The sequence below is a fragment of the Acipenser ruthenus genome, chromosome 30 (genome assembly GCF_902713425.1).
Source record: "Acipenser ruthenus chromosome 30, fAciRut3.2 maternal haplotype, whole genome shotgun sequence".
Taxonomy (NCBI): domain Eukaryota; kingdom Metazoa; phylum Chordata; class Actinopteri; order Acipenseriformes; family Acipenseridae; genus Acipenser; species Acipenser ruthenus.
In genome coordinates, this window is record NC_081218.1 from 13,142,592 (window position 1) to 13,165,354 (window position 22,763).

Below are 22,763 nucleotides of genomic sequence, written 5' to 3' on the forward strand. Positions count from 1 at the left end.
TCATTGGGGTGCAGTATTCAATTCCTAGTGATGTTTATCTGACAACTCAATCTTACAGTGCTTTCATGTCCTTGGACTGCACAAAAAAAAAAAAAACTCTTGTTGCAGCAATGTGATGTCCCATTGCCTTGTGCTCAATACAAACTGCCAAAAAATGTTGAGGCTGGCAGATGATGTGCCAGTGGTTGGCACATCTTAAAACTTAAACTCTCTTCTAAAATGTCCTAGATCTCCTTTCTTCCCCGTTTAAGGGGATCCCTCCATGCCTGCAAGCTGTGGGTTGACCTTGCAGAGTCTTTTCCCTCGGATACTGGTGTAACTTATCAAATTGTGACTGTATTTAATTTTTGTAACCGCTTAATCACACTCAACATCCGAGGTTACATTTTTAAATCCCCCAGAGTTCAAATATATCCTTCTATTGAAACAATTGTCTGTTGTAGCCTCTTCTCCCCTAACAATGTAAATCAACCTTTTAAAGTGTCCCAACCACTTGGTCATGTATCTTTACCTCACCCTTCATTTTTATTTCATTAATTTGAATAAACCAGATTGTAAACCTGGTCACTCAGCAATGCTCCACTCTTTGGTACAGCACAAGCCCTGTCATTAAGGAGATTTGTATATAGAACAGCAATTTGAATATTTTTTATCTAGCTCCCCAAATATCCATTGGGCTAATTTCACAGCTGAGCCCCATGATCTCCCACAACTAAAACATTAGCAAGAGCTGGTTACCGAAATTACCCAAGCACGAGCACCCTTTCAAACTGAGTTCATCCGCCCTGCATTCCATCCACCACACCAGACACAGAAAGTCGATCTCGGACAACGCTGTTCAAATACAAAAGGGATCCTCTTAATGTTCTTGCTGCTACAGACAGTCGCACAGAACCATCTGTTGTTGAATTGTCATTCTGGGGCAATTGTATTTGCTTTGTGAAGCACACTGTATAACGGGGTGGCCTGTGTGACTTTGTATACGAGTTAGTGAAAGGTTCTGGGATCCACTTTTATTGCAAATGCTTGTCTTGTATATAAGTCTAGTATGGTAATGCTGTAGAATAATGGCTTGAATTTACTTCTGCTTTGTTTTTTAAACATTTGTGTGTGTGTGTGTGTGTGTGTTTGTTTTTCATATAACATTTGGCCATTTTCAGCACACCCAGAAAAACTTATTTTCCTGTACACTACTGCGAATTTGCCTTCAAATTATACAAATAGTAGTAACTACAAAAAAAAGTATTTTTAAATCCCCCATCTGCTTGAAGTATTTCAGCCGACTCCTGATTATGATTCTGTTTCATTGATAATATAAAAAGGCAGCTCCTTATTTTCAATTCAAACCGAACACAAATAGCCCGCAGTAGTCCTCTATTATCCATTCAGAGATTTTAAAAGTACATCTTCCACAGTCCCTTTCTGTATCAGAGGCTACCCCCAGTTAGAATTCTAAGTGGTTCCATTAACGATGACTATTCCTACACCAAGAAGAATCCCTCTCCAGTAGAAATACAGGAATATTGGAAGTTTTGGGAATGCTGCATTTTTCAATGGGAATGAACTGCTAGCAGTATACAATTGTGCACCATACTTCAGCTACACTGCTTTTAAATGAACTTAGTTATATAAACAAATGCAGCCAGGCAATTTATCTAAATGCTGCTATAGTGTATGTAGAGATAGTAGTCTAACTGCTACCTTTCTGGGAAAACATATATGTGACATTTCATGTGAAAACCCAGAGAATCAGATTATAGGGACTAATATATTAAGGCGAAAAAAAATCACAAAGAAAAATATTTTTGTTTTGCAGACAGCTGTATTTTTTGTGCTTTGTTCAGTTCTGGGTTTTCCTGTGCAATGTTGCATTTCTGTGCCAGTCTGTGGTGGACAGCGTGCTGCATGCAAAAATACAAAATCTAAATTTTTCAAGGGACTTAATATTGCTCTTACATTATTTTTTTTTTTTCTGTCAACAAAAATGCAAAATGTTTTTTTGTTTTACTTTACCATGTACTGGTGTTTCTGTGTTTCAGTAACGCAGATCAAATGGTTTTGTTTTTTTTTTATTCGTTTTGTAACTACCTCTAGATGATTTTAAGTTTGAAGTCTTTGAGAAATGGATGCTGCTGTACCTGGTAAACAATGTCAATCTCCTTCTTTAACAATAAGATAAAACCATGGTAACAATCCGTTTGGACTGAGAGCACTCTCTATAATATCTGCATTGCAGTTTAAAAGATGATCACTGTTTTAAAGGGTTGATTTTAGCAGGGCTGGAGCGGCAGAATATGTATCTCCAATGGCTTTTCCATGCATAACATTTTCCACTATTTTAGCTAAATGCACAGACATTGTAGTAAATGTGTCCCACTGACCTAGCAAGACAAAATTATAATAGAATATATGAATCCCTCCATTGAGATCGCCAAAGGGACAGATAATGATAGAGAGCTGGACCTAATAAAAAGGAGATTTCACAACAGCAAGGGCCTTTTATGGACAAGCAACCTTTTTTTGTATGAAATTGAAATTGAGAAGCTTCAACAGGTTTTAACAGCACACAACAAGCAAATTACATCAACACGCGAACACTGTTGTTTAACTAGCTAACACAAATGTTTTGTAGAGCCTGTGAATGAGGATGATCTTCGAATTTGTTTGCCTCTGACCTATTCTGCCGTTCCAGCCTTGTTCCTCTTATAAAGACACTGCTTAACGACAGCAGGGCAGAAGCCAGGCTGCTTGGACTAATGCTAATTATCAATCCAGGTTTATGATCTAACCCAGTATCTAAATAAACCTGTTTAACATACATAGCTCTACAGTGCACATACAGTACAACACTGTACTCACAGTCACGTCAGGCTAAATACTGTTACATATATATAAATAAATATAATATCTGGGATAAAAACCTGGACTGCATGTTTATCCCAAGCACTGGATAAGTGGGCATACTCAAGGGCTCGTTCCCAGAGGGATGGAGGGGACTATTGTAACACCGCCACCCGAAAACTTATGTTAAAAATTGGGGCAAAAAGTGTCCTTTGAATGTCTGGATTAATAGTTGTTAAGAGAGGGGAGACTCATTTGGGTGGTAGGGCAGAGCTGCTGGAATTACATTTCCAGAGGTGCAGGACTTGGTCAGGGAAATGTGTTGGGGACACTTTCAAAATTGTTTTAAACTCTTCTGATCAGATGATTTCAAAGATGTGATGTATTGTTTTATCTTTCTGATCTTGGGTTCTCGTTTGCAGTACTTGAATAAACAGTTTTATTGATGTGTTTAAACTGTGTGGACTATAATAATTGCTATGTTTTTGGGTTTTTTTTCTACAGTTAAAATACATTTCAGTCGTCACTCGATACCCTTATTACAAACGTTCACAACAATGGACTTTGTCAGTAGTGGTCATAAATACAAGTTCAGTATTCACAACATTTTCGGACAACAATTAGTTTGCTTTTAAAAGCAGTGTACCGGAATGGCAGCATTTTCAACAGTTGTATATAATATTTTAAATGTAAAATGTGTAAAGAAAGGCTAATGTAAGGGAATGCAATATACATCACTGTTACAGGGAAGATTAAGGATACCACACATTTTAAAATACAGCAGGGAAATGTTTCTAAATAAAAATATAAGAACAAATCATTTTTTTAAAAAAGGGGAGGGAAAAAAAAGTATACCAAAGATAACAGAGACAGAATACAAGGACAAGGCAATTAAAGTAAAATTACACACTGAAAATTGAGTTAAACTGCGCATCCATCAGACAGTTCCACAGAGAATCACAAGGATTTATCTCAGCTCTCCAGACTTCACAGAGCTTGCAGTGAAGCCTCACAGAGAGCTCGTTCTCATTGAAGTGCTGGTCAGGCACACGTAAACTGAGCACTGGAAAACCTGTGCCATCGCCAAACCAGGGAAGCGTTGTATTTTACTGCACCACCCAGGGCACCCCAGATTGCTGGTACTGTGCACAGAAATGCATCAATCGGACTCTAGAAAGAATATTCTTAATAGCTGCTGCCAATGAATCAAGATTCTCTGCTTCTCTGCATTACTCTCGCATTTTAAGGCTCTTCATTGTTGCGCTCGGTATCTCAGATTAAAGGTTACACTTCACCCTGATGAATAACATGCAGCAGTTCAAACTCACTCTCATGGTCTAGCTACAGTACAATCAGAAGACGTGACCTACAGCAAGGTCTCAGGATGCAGCAGTTTGTCTATAACATAGCTGTAACCTTGTGCCGTAGCTCGCGTAGTCCAATTGCAGCGCTGGTACTGCCAGACCGTTGTTTTACTGGACTCCTGTTACAGCACAGAGCATTTGCCTAAACGGTTCAGTGCAATTAATGAAAATGTGCAATTACCAGGAACAGACTTGTCAATTTCCATAAGTAAATGTGCTTCACAACTTCATGCAGTTATCAAGAAATATGTAATTAAGGACCTGGTTTTCAAAGCTTGGTAACTTAGTGTATGATGCGTAAATCTCTCAGAATAAAGATCGGGAACGAAAAGAAATGTTGCATGCAACTTCACTGAGCAAAACAGAACCATAAATTGAAATACAAAAGCAAAGCAGATTCTGAAATTGATCAAACTTTGTAAATGTACTCAAAATCCACTCACCAAGTTTGGAAAAGAAAGTCCAGGCATGCATGGTAGAATTTAGCTCTGTACCACAGGGACCTCTAGTGGTGAAGAACAACACAGCACAGACCCTCCAGATTTGCAGAAATTGCAATGATAGACAGTAACATTTTCGGTGTGCTTTGCTGATCAGCCACAAGGAATCGTCTGTGAAATCAAGGTCTGCCTTGGCTAGCGGTACAATACTGTTATCAGGGTGTTGCACAAACTAACATTCATCTGTGAAACAAACAGCTCAATACTGACTAGAAATGATCTGTAACTGGGACTATGGGTACGTGCAAAAAAAAAAAACGAAACCTCTTCCATTTCATTTGAACACGCCACATCCCAAGCTCAAGCTTGTGACTTAACGTGGTAAAGAACATCACGCCCTCTTTAATGAAACTCCTGCAGGAGCACGTATGCTGTCAGTGTAGCAAGACTGACCTCATTTAACAAGAATTCTGTAAATAGGGTTTTCATAGTAACTGCAGTACATCTCCATAGCTCCAAAACAATCACAGTGGTACATGCAGTAGCGCTCAAAGAAACCGTACGCCGCCAGTTTGTATCAATGTCTCCTGTGTTTTGGGTCACATTAAGAGATATGGGGTTGGAAACCACACCAAACCCAGGGATACAAGAATCTGAACCATTAATGCATTGAAGACATGGAGAAGGATTTATTAGTACATAACTACGGTAAGTGCTGTTACAGCAAATCATTAAACAATGTATTGGTTTTTTTTATCTGTGTGGTTCCAGTGCGACTAAGAGGGCAGTTTGAATAAAGAAGGTTCTTCCTTAATTCTTCCATAAGTGGAAGGTAAAGTCAAAATGTTTCTGCTAGATCTGTAGATTATAATTATACCTCTATAAACACAATTATAAACATAAAACAAAGCAATATAATAGGAAATAATATATAATGTAACACTTTCCTGAATATAAAACAGTGCTTTTAAGGTTTCAACAAACAGAACAACATGAATAAACAAAATACTTTAAATAAAAAATTAATCTTTGGCATTTAATATCTTGCAGCTTGTTGTATTTTGGCCGGGGTAGGATTGAACACAGGATAATGATCGATTTCAATACGAAACTGAAGATTCGAGAAACACTGTATTTTGGATGACCGAACCAAAAACCTTTATAAAAATAAGACTTTCCAGTTGGGCAGGGTGAAGAAAAGGATGTGAAAAAAAAAAAATCTAACAATTGAAATCATCATTATGCCTCAAGGCAAAAACAGGTGCTGCAACTCCACAGTAGCAGACAATGAATCCTTCAATTGTAAACGGTAGGATTTACCGAACCTGCCTGCCAGTCCCTGTGCTTGTGCAGATACCCAGCCTCACGCATGAACGTCCTTCAGCAGGAGGGACCGCCGGTGTTGATAAGCCTTTCCCCAGCCCTGTAACACCTACACAGGGAACAGACCACAGAATTACAGAACGACCTGACCAGCAGCTAAGGGAGGGAAATAAGACTCCTACTGCAGAGCACTTTCAATTTTTCCAGGCTTTAATACGAGCTTGATTAACCACAGTGTGTAGGTAACATGCTCAGGTGCGTCTTGCTAAAAACTCAGTAAAACCAGGAATGGATCAAACTGCTATGCAACAGGAGTCTTACTTTAACCCCTGCAATAATTAATTGAAAGTGTTTTTTTTTTTATGTAAAAATGATTTACAATTATTCTAGGTTTTGATGACGTTGCATATCAAAAGACAAAAAATAAATAAATCAATCTTGTAGCACGTTTTGTTTCAAGAAAGCACTCACTTTGAATGCTGTCACTTCAGATAAGTCTGTCACACTTGCATTTCCCAGAAGCTTTTAATATCGCCTGTCGTGCCATTAACCAACCAGCTGCTTTCCTTATAATAGACATACATTGACCCCCAAGGACACTGTAATATAATATCACAGCCTGCAGAACCTACATAACAAATGGAAGTGCATGACAGTTAACATTTATTTCATTAGCAATAACCTTTAAAATCAAGGTCATTTTTTTTTTTTTTACATGAAAATATATTCCTAGCGTCTGGCTTAGTTTAGCTGCGAGGTCCAGTTCATCAGAAGGTGTACCTCTTTCAGAGCAAGTGCCCTTTTGACTGTGCGATTGACAAAACAAAAATAGTAAAAAGAGGCAGAATGTGTATTTATGTAACCAGGCTGCAATTTCAAAAGAGCACAGACTGGCCTGATTCCTTCGTTTGAAGCCGAGATGAGAAGCTGTGAGTTACCTTTCCAGCTGAAAGCCTTGCCTACTCTGCCTTCATGACCTACAGCCTTGCAGGGCTTCCGATTCTTCTACACTGAGACACTAGACAGGTGGAAAGGTTCAGGCTGTAATAAGGGAATCACATGTCGTCCCGCCATCCCCAGACCGTCATTACTGGAGGCAGTCCTGTCATACACCAGGGCTCACACTGTGGCCAGCCCTGCACAACTGAATACATTCTGAAGAGCTTTTTATAAGAGTCGCCGATGCTGTAACTTAAAGAGGGCAACCTTTTCTTTCAAATGGTGTCTCGACAGGTTAAACAAAATGAAACATGTTCCAGATTGCCAAACAACATCTTTATGTAAAAAGTATGCACTCCTTTTACCTCCAAATTTTCAATTTCAAGGACGCAGGTCTCCTAGTCCTTATTTAAAACAAACAAGAAAATAATAATAATCATTTGTATGATCATTGACTGTACTATGCTCCTATGTATAGGGCAGTGTAGTCTTGGGATCAGTGGAGTGTATTGGGTTAATCCCGATCGACTGGCTGGAAACACACAATCTCCCAACTGTGGCTCCATTCTTTTCAAACACTTGCCTTCAGAAATGTGCTTGTTACCAAGCAACTACAGCAATCAACGGGAAGCATTCAGCTTAAATAATGTAATTTCTCATTTAAACCCCCCCCCCCCCCCCCCCGGCACAAGAGAAAGGTTTTCAAGCAGACTGTAAAGGCTGGTAGACAGCACTCCAGGCCTGCCTGGCCTCTACCAGCAGAGGGCGCCAGCATGCCACGTTGTCTGAAGGATTGTGATGGAATTTACATACCTATTAGAACTTCTACTCAAGAGAACATTTAAAAGCAGACTTTGTAAGTATAACTATATCGGGATTGATTTGATCAGCCTGTTCCCCACGGGTGTAAACAACAGCTGATGAAGGAATCACCCTGGATTGCATCCGCCTCCTACTGTTCAGAGAGGCTTGCTGTATGAAACTTCAGCTCTATGCCTACCACTGAAGCCAACTAATAGCTCTAGATGAGATGCTGCACTGACGACGTCGGACCGGCCCTCGGGTACCTTTGTGTCTTCTTCCCTCAACAGCAGCTCTTGCTCCGCCTCGCCTAGCTCCTCCGAAGAGTCGTAGGTGTACACGGGCAGCAGCTGGTGTCGTAACCTGTCTACCCTGAAACCCAAACACGGCTTAAATTAGCAATGGGGCCACCCAGCCACTGTGTACACCCTCCAGCACGTAAGGCATGCTTTCCAAAACCAAACTCATGCATTTCCATTAAGATTAAGATGAAATTCAATTGAAACAGTGTCAGCCCCCAGCTGTAGAACTTGATCTCTCAAACTCACACGGATTGTGAAAGGGTTCCTAATGAATCCAAATGCAAGGACATGAGATTCAGGTCTTAAATCTCGGGACTACAGGGAAAAAAATAAATCAATAAAAAGGGCTGTGAACATATTAGAGTTGTGGCCAAAAGTTTTGCATCACCTAGAATTTTGGGATTGAGACAATAAAATATATACGAACATAATTTAGATATTTTATTTAACATGATGTAATCAAAGAAACTACAAGTATATGGAAAACTACAAAGCGGTATGTAATTCAATATGTGAACGTAACATTGTTCACATGGTTTCATTCAACTTTATGAAGCAAAATGAGTTCATTCTATAGGGTGCAAAACTTTTGGCCATATCTGTATACTGTTAAGGAGTATACCATACATTTAGAAGATTTGTTGCAGAACAAATTGTGAAACTAGGTTGAGGCTACCTGCGAATGAGATGCTAAAAAAACTAGCTTACTGCGCCATCCACCCCCTAAAAACGCTAGTTTCAGATCTCAAGTGATTCTTTCCAATCCCACAGCAACGTGCTTTATACAGGATCGAGGGAAAAGCACCCCACAGGAATGAGGCTTACCTTCTTTTCTTCTGTACGTACATCACCTTAAAAAGAGAAAAGAAAAAAGATGAACCTTTCTCCCAGACCCAGATTCTAGGAGGTGGTGGTTTTGCAAGAAAGCGAACAGCGTACAAACCCCGGCAGCAGCTATCCCAACGATAGTGATGAGCAAGAACGGTACCAAGATGTAGCCAGCAGCTGCGTCTCCAGTGACGTCAGGAGGCGTGGTGCTGTTCCTACTCATTATGGTGGTTATCGTTGGAATTGGTAATGCTCTCAGTGCCGTCACCCCTGCTGTACTGGGGGGGCCTGAAGGGGAAAGGGAGAGGGTCCGATCCGCTGGCTGTCTCAGGCTGATAGTAAAGTTGCTTATCTCTGGTTGCAGTCGCCTCATCCTCTGCACTCATGTGACTTCCACATGGTCTCTCTTTCACTGATCAGTGTGAAATCTCACTGGCCCTTGAAATGTAGAGAGAGAGAGAGAGAGAAAAAAACATTACAGTGCTCTCCGTTCAGTCCAGGACAGGATTGTGTAGGATTGTGGAAAGTACTTCAACACAGAAAAACAGTCAGGAATACAAGGCGAAAACATGAAATAAATCATGTTGTTTGAGGATTACATTGCACATGAGAAGGGAGAACCAGTCCCATGACTTTGTGTTTTGATCACATCCCTCGTGACCCTATCCACTGTAAAATAAACACATGGAGCCTAGTGGAAGCAGCAGCAGAGTCTAGAACAATGGGGTCAGTCAAAAAACATTGACTACAGCCCACAGACTAACAGTGTGCAGCACAGGGCGAATTTCACAGGCCAGAGAGTCCTGCTTCCTTGTTCCAACCTCCCCTGGTCAATCATCATTACTTTTAGCTGCTTTAGCCAATCCCAACATTGTGACGTTAATCATAACTGTCAAACCAACCAGAAAAATACAGTGTCCCATAATATCATTTGAATGTGAACATGCATGCTGAACACATTCTACAAATACACTGCATAATATACGTTACTGGCTATAATGCTTAAGGGACGCCCTGTAGAATCGCCAGCCTCCATTCTGCATTATTAAAGCTATTTCAGTGCAAACCGAAGAGTGCTGGACATCATTGAATCCTCAGTATATTTTAAACGCGCATTGCGTTCCTCACTCATACGCTGGCTACATGCTGAACTGAACAAAGCTCATGGACCCGGACAGAGGTAAGAGGTTGTGAGATATATTTTGATATATAATCTACAGCCTAATTTTTAACACCATACACACATCAGTCTCCAGCTTTTTCCTCTTACAGTATATTAGGTGATACAATAATATTTTCTTGAAATATGAATTCGGGACAAGGATAAGTAAAACCAAAACCTGTACAATGTTTGATGCATGGCCAGAAAATACCTAATACTCCATATATCTTGACTTTATATTCCTCATGAAACTGCCCGGGTTTAATATACGTGAAAGTGTTTTTATGTGCAACATGTGTGTTGCAATTTTGGAGACGTGTGTGTTTGAGATGTGAATGGCCGACTAATCACGCATTGCTAAGACACATGTTTGGTTTTGATGTTGTCTGTTCTTTCTTCAATTTAACAACACGATCACGATCAGTTAGCTCTCAATCCGTTTCAGAACTCGCCACCGATCACGTTTTCTGCAGCGATACACAAAACTGACACAAACCTTACACAAAAACGTAATTTAAACTAGCCAAATAGCCAAATCTTACCACGGCTAACAATATATTATAGTTAAGCGTTATTCGAGAAAACACGCCCTTTTAAATGTAAGCACAATAATATTTTCTTAAGTTTAAAAACACAATTTTGTTTATATTTCTTGCGCTCGTCTTAAAGCGCTTATAAGCGTCAATATTGCTCCTTATACAAAATTACAGCAGCATACGCAACTGCAGATTAAAAGCGCCGTTACCTGTCCTTCTGCGGTGTTTAATTTTATTCCTCAAACGATGTATTACCGAGAGACAGCAGTTGTTATGTTATTGATATGACGCTTACCTGTCGAAACAGCCCTGCCCTGAAACCAGGAAGAACTTGTTGTCATGGGGATGACTCCTCCCCCGAGGATGACTGACAGCCACATCTATGACTCGGAGGATGTAATTAAAGGGGCTGGAAGCGTTCGACCAATAGAAAGCGGCGCTGTCAATCTTTTGTCGGCTCACTGTTTTGGTTTGAAACCACCAGCAGAGGGCAGCAGATAACCTTATTGAGATATTTGTGTTACAGTATCATAAACGCTTGCCTAAAATTACAGCAAGAGTTGTAGTAAATCACTTGTCAATATTATTTACTTGGTCTTACAGATCACCTCTTACATAAGTAAGACTGTAAATCAGTGTGCTGTACACCGTTATAGTAAGGGCACTGTGAATGAATCAATGAATGAACTGCTTTTGTCTTGAACCTGAATAGTCAGCTGATCTCTGCTATACAAGTTTACAAAGACAGTGCCCACAGTAGCTGCTGGTAATTTCAACATTGTACTGTATTAAATTACTGGTTGCATTGGAAATGTTACTCCCCATTACCAGGGTGTGCAGAGGACGCATTCAGATTCTTCATTTCACCATTTCACCCCCCTTAGCAGTTTCTGTTTTATATTGTTTTCAGTTTCTTAATAAACATATTTCATTTCTTAACTTTGAACACATCTATGAAGGTGCAACACTGTACGCCTCTCTAAAACCCTTTCCTCGCGTTGAGCATCTCTATACTTTTTAAGAGCGTGACACTGGTGCTACAGTAGTTTAAAGAACTCCCTGTTTGAAAAGCATGCTTCCTGGAGGGTGGCATTGTCTCCACCCCTTCAGCAGCTTCTTCCCCTATTGAGTGACATGCTTTCAGCCAATAGCATGACAAGCTGTTAACAATCTTGCAGGCCTAGCTGGCTTGCATGCAATTCCTGGAAAACATGTGTCTTTCTTTGTTGCCGTTCCAAAGACCATATTGAATCTCATCCAGCTGGCCCTCAGCCAACTGCTTTCACCGCCTCCGCCCAGATAATGTTCACTCATAACATCGGCAATGGCGCTGGGAGAGTCTCAGCGATTTCTTAGGGCGGATATATATTGTTCTTTGGTTACTCTACCAATTGAATAATTGTGTGCTAAGTACACTCTTAATGGCTGGAAAACAGCGCTGCAGCGAATCCTCATGCAGTACGCCACTCCCTTCGACATCATTAATCCAATGTGTAACCATGACTTTCTTATGTCACATCCTGCCTTCAGCTCTGTTGATGAACCTCACTTTCCAGGTGGATAGAATTGGATTGGTCAGTTTGTTGTTGTATAACCCCGAGAACAATTCGATTGTTCAAGCCACAAAACTATTAGAGCAGAAACCTTGTGGAATGACCAAGATAATGAAGACACCATTTGCTCTGGCCAAATAATGACAATGCAGTGGCTTCCTACTGATAGAAAACAGGAGCACTGGGACACAGCTAGCGTGGTATGACACAGCCATTGATAGACTAGTGGCATTGCATAGCACAGTGGCGGTATTGTCTTGTTTTGACAAACCAATGTTAACACACGGGTGCTGACCAACACAACGTGGTCATCTTGGGAGTATCGTGGTACAGTTTTAGTATCAGTGTGGTGTGGCTGGATCTGTTCCAGATCCACTCTGTTCATATTGCAGATAACCTGCTAACGACTCTCCTGGTGTTAAATGATTGTAGCCAAGCAATCTTACCTGTTTTACACTTTCATTATCTACATAGGTCTCAAGTGTGCAGTTTGGAAAGAAACACATTTAATAGCCAGCATGGATTTGAATTTTAAACACGATTGTAATTCCACTTTCCTGGTTTATATTACCTCCGTAGCGTCTTCTGGGTCAAAGCATATTACTGGCCGAAAGCATGTCAGTCAATAGGGGAAGCAGCTGATTGGTTAATGACAGGGAAGCCATTGAAGGGGTGGGGACAATTTCACCCTCCAGGTAAAATGAGTGCATGATGGTCAACGGCAAGGCTTGCAATAATATTTAATATTTAATAATATTTATTAATATTTTCTTTTTCTTTGTTATTTTTCTTAACCCAAATAATTAACCATCCATTCTAGATGTTGCTGCTTGTTATGAAACTCTTGAAGAAAAAAAAAAACACTTCAAAGACAATATTGACTTGGGCTTGCGTGCCAGTTTGCTTCGCTCCCTCTGCCCTGATTTGATTCACTGATACCACAGAAAACACGCAGAGACAAGCAGAGAGCCCAGAGAGAGGTCACTGTAGTAGACACTGACCATTCTGTACAGTTCAATCAAATTATTACTGACAAAAACAGCAATAATTACTGTGTTTAGGTTAGAAAGAACGTCTAAAAGTACATGGATTTCCTCATTTCATTCAGATCACATTGTTCTTCTGACAAGCCAGGTTAGTGCAGACTGACAGAGAAATGATGCAATGATGCAGTAACTCAACATGAGAGAAACAGGACCCAGAACCAAGCAGCAGAAAAACAGTGAGAGAGATGCTTGGAAAATTGTAACATTTAGTTTTCTACAGGCACTCATCACCTTTCACTACTTTAAATCTCTTCCAACCTTATCAGGGCTCCTACATGGTAACCCCATTCTATAAAACGGCATTCTGTACATATGGGTACACTAAAAAACATACAGTAAAAAAAAATTGAAAAAAGAAGTGTTAATCCCTGGATCTTAAAGGATCAACATGGAGATAGACAGCCGCTCCCTGCCCTCCTAACGTGTTCTTAAAAAACAAACAACCATGCCAGCAGATGCCTGAGTTTCCAGGAATAGCCCCTCACTCGCTCTCCTCTCCGTTCTCCCCTCCCCCCTCGGAAAAAGAAAACGTTCTGAGAAAACAGATGGCCGTCTGTCAAAGCACCAGCCACTTCTGAGAAAATAATATTACGCACAGGCTAGGACAATCACAGCATGTGATGCACGGTAATTAATACAGAGAACGGCTGGAAAAACAACACAGGGGAAGAAGGAGAAGCTGACAGTCACAAATACAGGAACGGGACAAAAAATTAGAAACACCGGTCATGTGTAGCACACACTTTTGGTTGACCGGTCTCTCTATCAAAGAAGATTCCTTTACACGCCTTGCTTCACATTCATTTTTTTCCCTATGCTTTACTCGTGGGTTCTACTTCCATTGGACGGGGTAAAAATCAGGCTTTATCGTGTTGAACCACAAACATCAGAAGCTTTATTTATATAGTACATATTGTACTGCACTGTAAATACCATTAAAGAGGCCTCAAGTGTGACTTATGCTTTACCATACCTCTCTGACTTTTACAGTGCTTACCTATGCTTTAATATCCTATTATTATTATTTATTTCTTAGCAGACGCCCTTATCCAGGGTGACTTACAATTGTAAGCAAATACATTTCAAGTGTTACAGTACAAGTAATAATACAATTAAGAGCAAGATAAATACATCTATCACTATACTTTATTACATTTTGCAGTACATTCAATACATTATTGTAATAATAATAATAATAATAATAATAATAATAATAATCTCTGTATTGACTTCATGTGATGCTTGACAATAAATAAATACTTTATTTCAAATATTCTCTGATTTCACTAATTGTACAAGTTTGTTATCTTATTTGACATGTAAGAACACAGTCACACGTCATGACTACCAATTGCATGTGTTATCATTTTAAGCAGCTTTAGACACAAGTTGCACAGTTCAGTGTTCAATAATCATACTGTACTGAATTCACATGAAGGATACAACCCACCCATCTTTACATTAAACCCTAAGACTGGTGCACAACCTCTGATCAAGCACTTATTTCACAGCATTTCTATACATGGAAACTTCTAATCTCACAACGTAATTTGAAAATCAAACTGGTTTCCCCTCGTGCTCTGAACTGGGATTCCCTATGTAATTGGCTTGCCTGCATGCATGGCTCCTAGCCAGCTAGACAGCAGCAGCGTTATCCCCTAAGGACACATCAGATCAATCCTTGCTGCTTTCGGCTGACCGTTTACAACACTTTCCATGTGTCTCCCATGTGTTTGTTTCAAGTCTGCAATAAAACATGATCGGGCAAAAGACTGAAACGGCTGGTCCAATGGGCAATTCTGCTGTCATCCTTATTCTCTTATTCCGTCTTTTAAACCAACTTCATGGTTTGAGTGTTTGATTTTACTGATGTCTTATCATTAATCTGTCAGGACGGGTATTAGTGGTGTTTAAGGCATTACAGCGGTTTTAGCATAGTACACAGTGCCATCTGGCGGCCACATTTTGTAATTGCAGTTTGTAAGTTTCTTTTTTTCAGTTATGACAGGCTGGGTTTATTAGTTTACTGAAATAGAATAGAAATAAAAGGAATGCTGTTGTCCTATCACTGTAAATCATGCCAATATGTGTGTGTAAATGGTTATGCTCTTAGATTAATAGCCAGTGGATGGATGTTTTGGGTGAAGGGTGCTTGGTTCATTTCCTCACTGTTATGCACATACAAATGTTCAAAGCACAGATACACCTAAACAGTATGCGCTCAACAATCCTGCACAGGCAACATTAATAATTATAATAAAACTAAAGATGACTTTCTAGCAGCAATGATTGGACCCGTGGAAGCGTATGTATGTGAATGCAGGGGGGTCCTCTTTGACACACACACAGTGTTTGTCAAACAGGACAGCTGCTTTTTCACCGCACAGACGATCGCCCTTTCTTCATGAAGCTCTGTGCAAAGCTCAAGGTCGTTCGGTTAGAAGAGGGGAAGAAGCCGCTACAATCTCCAGGAATCAATCCTCTTTCCAGGGGAATTATTAGTGTTTCTCCCCAAGCACTTCCCACGTTTTTCATTTAGCCCTGGTGCAGCTGCTTGGTGTTCTGCATCGCTGGTTTAGCATATTACACATTTATAAAAACAGAATGTTACAGAACAAGTGGAATCTCATTCATTTTTATTGGGATTCCAAACCCTGTTACCCCAGCAGAGCATTTTAACTGGTGATTATTATAGAGGTCAAACAGTGTAGAAGTGTTTGGTGTAAAATTGCTTTTGGGCTATATTGCACTAATTTTAGTCCAAATTGGTCTTAATGTATAAAGAAAGGGAAGTACAAAACCACCCGACGCACACACACACACACACGCACACGCACACACACACACACACACACACACACACACACACACACACACACACACACACACACACAGGCTGCTGCAGAGTTCCAGGGACTGCAGCTGATTATTCTTCTCAGAATGCAATGAAAGAATGGCTAATTCCAGCCTCCCCCAGGGGAGAGGTCTGTCAGAAACCGACTGCTGCGCTTTTTTTTTTTTTACTAAATACCCTTCCTTTCCTAGAAAGAGCTTTGTAATCCCAGTGACTCAGAGATACAGAGACAAGAGATAAAAACAGGGGGGGAAAAAACCTGGCAACCTGCCACCACCCATCCTCCTCAAACTGCAATTCAGCAAGCAGCTCACTCGTTCTCAGTGTACCGAACAGCCCTGATACTAAAGAGACGGACACAAAATTAGAATATAAAAATGAGTATGGACACCATAGCCTGCCAGGACTGTAGTCAGGTGGTTTTTTACCACCTCCAATAGGGTCTCCAGAATAGCACAGTCATCATTTTTTATTGAAGAATAACAAACCCGTTTTGATCTTTAAAACATATTTTTATTTGACACATAAAACATTTCACAATGGCGTTGTTAATAACACTTCTTGATGCCTTAACGAGATGTAATGATTCCACTACCACAAGCCCACAAGCCCAGTACAGACCCGTACAAACCAGTACAGACCAGTACAAACCAGTACAGACCCGTACAAACCAGTACAGACCCGTACAAACCAGTACAGACCCGTACAAACCAGTACAGACCCGTACAAACCAGTACAGACCCGTACAAACCAGTACAGACCAGTACAAACCAGTACAGACCCGTACAAACCAGTACAGACCCGTACAAACCAGTACAGACCCGTACAAACCAGTACAGACCAGTACAAACCAGTACAGACCAGTACAAACCAGTACAGACCCGTACAAACCAGTACAGACCAGTACAAACCAGTACAGACCCGTACAAACCAGTACAGACCCGTACAAACCAGTACAGACCAGTACAAACCAGTACAGACCAGTACAAACCAGTACAGACCCGTACAAACCAGTACAGACCCGTACAAACCAGTACAGACCAGTACAAACCAGACCGCCCAGTCAGCTTGCAGGTCTAGAACATGCTCTCCTCATCAATCTGGTTATGAGACCACTGTAAAGTGTGTGAAAATCAGGAGCTTTAAGGAAATTTGGTCCACAAGGCAAAATATTTACTAGAAGATCAATGGATTACATATACTTGAAGTCTGGTCCATGCTGTGCTCTGGCCAGGGCAAAGTCTGAAACAATTCTGAAGCAGCAACTATGAATTCTCTTAGTATTCTTAATGCATTCTTTTTGTCAACTTTGTGTGCCGTTTGTTATTTCTCAATATGATTTTAAAAAAATTGATTGGATTCAGTGTAGATTGTATTTTGCATTCTTTTTCAGTTGTTTTTTTTTCGCTATTCTTTTTGCATTACTGTGTAAATGCATTCGTTTAACAGTCATTAAAGTCTGTTTCGCTTCCCTGCCATGTATTAGGAATGTCACAAGAATGATTGTGGGATGCATTTGGAATATGAAACTAATCTTGAACAACTGCTAAGAATTATTAATACAAAGACCCCTTTTAGTGTTTCTTGAGTAGCAGGGTGTTGCAATACCTTAGCTAAAGGTACATGTATCCTAAATGCTATACTTAATTATGATATTTCCTGGCAACATGCAATCACACTTTTCACAGCCTTCTGAATGTTACCTGTCTGTTTAAAAAGAGTCCTCCTATGTCTGGTGGCTTGGATGAATAGCACCATACAAAGCAGCTGTACATTTCAATTGAATCCGTGCTGAAGAGCCCCAGCTGCCAAGGACTGCGCGGCTCCCCTTTTCAGAAGAGAGCATTTGACATAAGGTTAAGTCATGCTTAATAAGGGCGGCGCCACTGTTAGATATCACTACAGGTAAAAGGGGTATTCTTGAAGATAGCCCTTCAGCCTGGGGGGCAGAGGCAGGTCCGTGTTGTTTCGGGAGCTCTGGTTAATGGCCACCCTGCACAGGTGCTGGAGGCTCGGGGTCTCCACATACAGGGGGCGGGTGAGTTTCAGCTGAAGGGAGGTCTCTTTTGGTGGCACCGTGGCTGTGGAAGACGGGTCAGATTCCCGCTCCTCCTGGGCACTTGCGGCTCGCAGGCAGGTGAGGGCATAGTGCTGAAGCAGGTCCACCACCCCATTGAATTTCCGCAGCCTGGGTCGTGCCACGACCATGGAGTCGAAGCAGAAAGCCCCCCCCGAGTACTCGATGCGGAGGTGGGTCGGTCCCAGGCTGGTCTTCACGGAGAGGGTAAGCAGGTACCCTGGGTTGGAGCTGTCTCTCAGCAGGAAGGTCCCCTCTGCAGCCTCGTTTAGAAGCTCCTTGGCTTGTGCCGCAGTGATCGAACCCCAGTACCAGCCTGCATGTACATAAAAGACAGTATGCTAGCAGCCAGCGCTTTGAAAAGAATTCTAAACAAGGTTTCATTTTTTAAATCCATTTCGCAAACTTGTTAGGACTAGCAGTGTTAGCACTGGCCCTCCATTTCTTCTGTATTTTAGACTTCAGTTTGGAATGTGCAGATATTTCAAAAGACTATAGAAAATGTTGTTATTATGATTACAATTATTATGATTAATAATAATAATAATAATAATAATAATAATAATAATAATAATAATAATAATAATAATAATAATAATATACTGTACATACAATGTATGTATCTTAAGAAGAAGAACACTGGCTTTTAATAATGTCTCAGGATATATTATTATTATTATTATTATTATTATTATTATTATTATTATTATTATTATTTATTTATTTATTTATTAGCAGACGCCCTTACCCAGGTCGACTTATGTATACACTGCTGTGCAAAAGTCTTCGACACATTCAGGAGTTACAACATATATCGATGTTATGAGCTTCAACAATTTACTCAAAGTATATATACTTTTTAGATATATTTTTTAATTTTTTTAATGTATTTTATTATTATTATTTTAACTAATGATTTCCTTACCAGACAGTTCGAGGTGGGTCATGGCAGAGGCCACCCTGATTAGGTCTTCCGTGGTTTCTCTCTGTGGCGAGCCGAAACTAGGGTCTTTAAAGCGGGCTGCAGTAAGCAATTTCTCAGGGATGACGAGCAGGTTAGGCAGAACCATCGGGCCGGGCTCCAGCGGGTCAGAAGCGGGATTCACTGGCGGCGAGAGCGTTGATGAGTCGGGGACTTGTCTGTGGCCCACAGCCCGCTTGAAGTACGGTAAGTCGGGTGAGTGTGCGTCAGTGTCCGGGATCTTTGAGACGCAATGCACATGCCCCATCCAAAATCTACAACGCCAACAAAATTAGGTGAAGAGAATATACATACTGAGCTTTACAAAAAACTAGGTTATGACCCCATCTGTTCTAGTGAGCTAACATTAGTGTAAGAACCTACTGCTTTACAACAGTAAAATACAAACGCAGTTTTAACATGTTTCAACAAAATACGAGGCATTTCATTCATTCATATATATAGATATATATATATAGAGAGAGAGAGAGAGAGAGAGAGAGAGAGAGAGAGAGAGAGAGAGAGAGAGAGAGAGAGAGAGAGAGATGGGAAGCACAGTAAAAGGCGAGACCTGCCTGGGTAGTTATAAAAAAAAAAAGTCCAGTCGGTAACAAAACACTACACTTCGAAGTTAATATAACTGGGTTTGAAACTATATTTATAGCCCTTTTGATGTGAAAAAATGTGAATTGATGAAATAACAAACGGTTTAAAAATCTCTATCCGGTGTATTAAATGAAAGTGTATTGTATAGACAAACTGCATATCTATACAGTATATCTTTTTTTTTTTCGTGTTTACTTGCTCCAGGGTCACGCATTCCTTAATGTTTTTAATTACAGCCTACATTTAAACAACACTACTGAAAACTATCAGCTTTAAACAAAAACAAAACAAAAAAATAAACAACAACACTAACAAGTGTGTTATACATGTATTTATTTAAAAAAACCTACTTTATTTGATGTTAATAATTCTAAACATATTACACATTCCAATTAATTCATAAACCCTCATACCAAAAAGAAAGACAAAATGGAAGCTTTTTCTTGGCACATTTAATTTAGGAGTCTTAATCGTTTATATATATATATATATATATATATATATATATATATATATATATATATATATATATATATATATTAGATAGATAGATAGATATTTATTAATAATCATAATCAAACATACAATGAAATCGGATAGTATTACGTTTGAAAGGCAACAAAACACATTTTTACTGGTGATCGATTTTGTTGCGTGTGTATTTTGCGTGTGCACAATCTTACTGTTTGAAAAAGTTACGTTTTTAATAACAGATCATCTTATCGACCCCCGCGTTTTAACCCTATAATTATACCCGATTCCACAAACGACCTTAATGTATGCATTTCCATTGAACAGACCTTGAGCTGGTGTAACACACACCACTCAAAACGTCTTCTATTAGAAAAACCACACCATCCAACTACATTTTTACGACGCTCTTCAAACATAAAATAAAATCCATTTGCTCTGAATGTATATAGCGATACTTACCAGCATCCCATACATTATGTATAAGCTGTTCAGATGCCACACCGGTGATAATCAATTTGCGGCCATTAGCTTTCATATATTTAATTAGCACTGTCTATAGAAATGCATGCTTTTTTTTCCTTTTAAATAAATATGAACCATGCTCACCTTGTTCACCTCACACCCAGGAGAAAACACCGCAGCCAGTTTTTCTGAAATGTTATTTGATTCGTTTTTTATTTCCTCGCTGGAGTCAAGTTCAGGGTTATAACAATGAAACAGTAACACGGAACTCTAATTATGTAGTAATAATACGTGTTAGCGAGGAGAGCGCGTTCAGTTACAGAAACTCGAGTAAGGTATATATGTATATATTAATGAATTCAAACTTCAACCACTTGCCAGTTTAACTATTACCTATCACTGCAGTCGAGTCTTGTGAATTCACAGTTCTAAGTGAGGCACTTTCTTTGTTTAGTCGCAGTGAAATGCATCTGAACGGATTGTTAGTTGCTGTTGTCGCTCGTGTATTTTATGCGCTTTTGTTAACACAGTAACACGAATATTATGCTATATATAGAGCCTATTACTGTATATTCTTGACTTCTATTATTAAAACCGCGTTCGTCCAGCGCTGTCCGAGAATATGAACACGAAATCCTGGTCCACTCGTGTCATCTATCAGGATCAGTCTGAAATTTATTTTCTTGTTTTTTTTTTCATTCTACCTTTTTTTTTCGTTTTTAGCAAACGCACGCGCCTCTTTCCAGGAATATTCCCAGAAAGACGAGTCACGTGTTACTAGTCTGCCAGAACTCAGCCAATCAGCAGCCGAGGCAATGAGGTCATTGGGTGTATTTTTTCACTCTCTCTTTTTGTTCGACCCCCCCCCCCCCCCCCCCCCCCCCACATACATATGCATAGAAACGGTCCTTTCTTAAAAATAACGTGTGGGGTGGGGGGGACTTTTTGTCTATCGTTGTCTTTTCGGAATAAACACTGCGTGTGAATTCTAGTACAATAACGAGATAGTGCATGTTCTTTTTACCATAGGAGTGTCTTGTAACGAATTCCCCAAATATGACCATGTTTATTGCACCCCTTTTTCTTGAGAATCGTTGCTTTGATCTGCCGCACAATTAAATAAGTGTGTTGATGAATTGTTTCATACGACTAATAATGAGCAATACAAAGGGAGTTTATTTCCAATGAACTCACTTGGAAGACATAATACTCAATACCACTACTACGACTACTACTACTAATAATAATAATAATAATAATAATAATAATAATAATAATAATAATAATAATAATAATAATAATAAGAATAAGAATAATAATAATAATAATGTAACATTATTTCGTTTTCGCCTACACTATTTAAATGATCATTTAAAGTACACTGTCAACTGCAGAAACTATGGTCTGCGTTTAACGGCCTAACCCTGTGTAACAGCGCCCTTGTGTGGTTCTCGGAAGTGTAGCCTAATTTGGCTTTACACATCAAATAGCTTCGTGTGTAATCTTATTTATTTGTTCACCTGTTCCTTGCGCTTTCTAATGTTTGCAATTGTGATTCACGGTTGTGGTCTCTGTTGACTGTCTAACTAAGACGTTCCATTCAAATCACGAGGAGTGACAGGCAGTTAGGATGATCCGGGCAAGTGCAAAGCCAGGTCAAAACAGATTTAGAGAAACAATCTAGAAATCAGAATCAGAATCGAGGACCACTCTCGATTACTGCTAGCATCATACAAAAACAAAAACAAAAAAAAGAAATGCCATTCCATGCACGATTACATTTTTCCTTAACAGTATGAAACTATATAAAATGGTCTTACTGATTCATACCTCAAAGTTTTATTTCGGATTGCTGCCAATAAGTTATGAAGCAGCATTCAAAATAAACTTCAAAGGGTTAGAACTATGAACATAAATACGACTTCAATATTTTTAATCACTGAACCACACAGGAGGCTGTGTGGTCCAGTGGTTAAAGAAACGGGCTTATAACCAGGAGGTCCCCGGTTCAAATCCCACCTCAGCCACTGACTCATTGTGTGACCCTGAACAAGTTACTTAACCTCCTTGTGCTCCGTCTTTCGGGTGAGATGTAATTGTAAGTGACTCTGCAGCTGATGCATAGTTCACACACACTAGTCTCTGTAAGTCGCCTTGGATAAAGGCGTCTGTGCCCAGTCCCTGACCACATTCC

The 22,763-nt window shown here is 39.8% G+C and overlaps 2 protein-coding genes across 4 annotated transcripts; both read right to left on the reverse strand.

Moving 5' to 3' along the window:
- Window positions 1-2,056: 2,056 nt before the first annotated feature.
- LOC117396877 (small integral membrane protein 29-like) lies at window positions 2,057-10,915 on the reverse strand. 3 transcript variants are annotated; one of them, XM_059005154.1, is made up of 6 exons: window positions 10,832-10,915; window positions 8,954-9,276; window positions 8,836-8,861; window positions 7,975-8,080; window positions 6,440-6,596; window positions 2,057-6,077 (listed from the first exon to the last, which is right to left on the reverse strand). In XM_059005154.1, the coding sequence occupies exons 2-5, from the start codon at window positions 9,209-9,211 to the stop codon at window positions 6,456-6,458; spliced, it is 531 nt and encodes a 176-aa protein (XP_058861137.1). In that variant the 5' UTR covers window positions 9,212-9,276; window positions 10,832-10,915; the 3' UTR covers window positions 2,057-6,077; window positions 6,440-6,455. The 3 variants fall into 3 exon arrangements, with proteins under 3 accessions (XP_058861137.1, XP_058861136.1, XP_033851046.3); XM_059005153.1 differs by having other exon boundaries at window positions 10,746-10,900; XM_033995155.3 differs by lacking the exon at window positions 6,440-6,596 and having other exon boundaries at window positions 10,746-10,882.
- A 5,565-nt stretch (window positions 10,916-16,480) lies between these two features.
- LOC117395816 (suppressor of cytokine signaling 2-like) lies at window positions 16,481-21,319 on the reverse strand. The gene is made up of 3 exons (XM_033994699.3): window positions 20,714-21,319; window positions 18,992-19,302; window positions 16,481-18,382 (listed from the first exon to the last, which is right to left on the reverse strand). The coding sequence occupies exons 2-3, from the start codon at window positions 19,293-19,295 to the stop codon at window positions 17,889-17,891; spliced, it is 798 nt and encodes a 265-aa protein (XP_033850590.2). The 5' UTR covers window positions 19,296-19,302; window positions 20,714-21,319; the 3' UTR covers window positions 16,481-17,888.
- Between the last annotated feature and the right edge of the window lie 1,444 nt (window positions 21,320-22,763).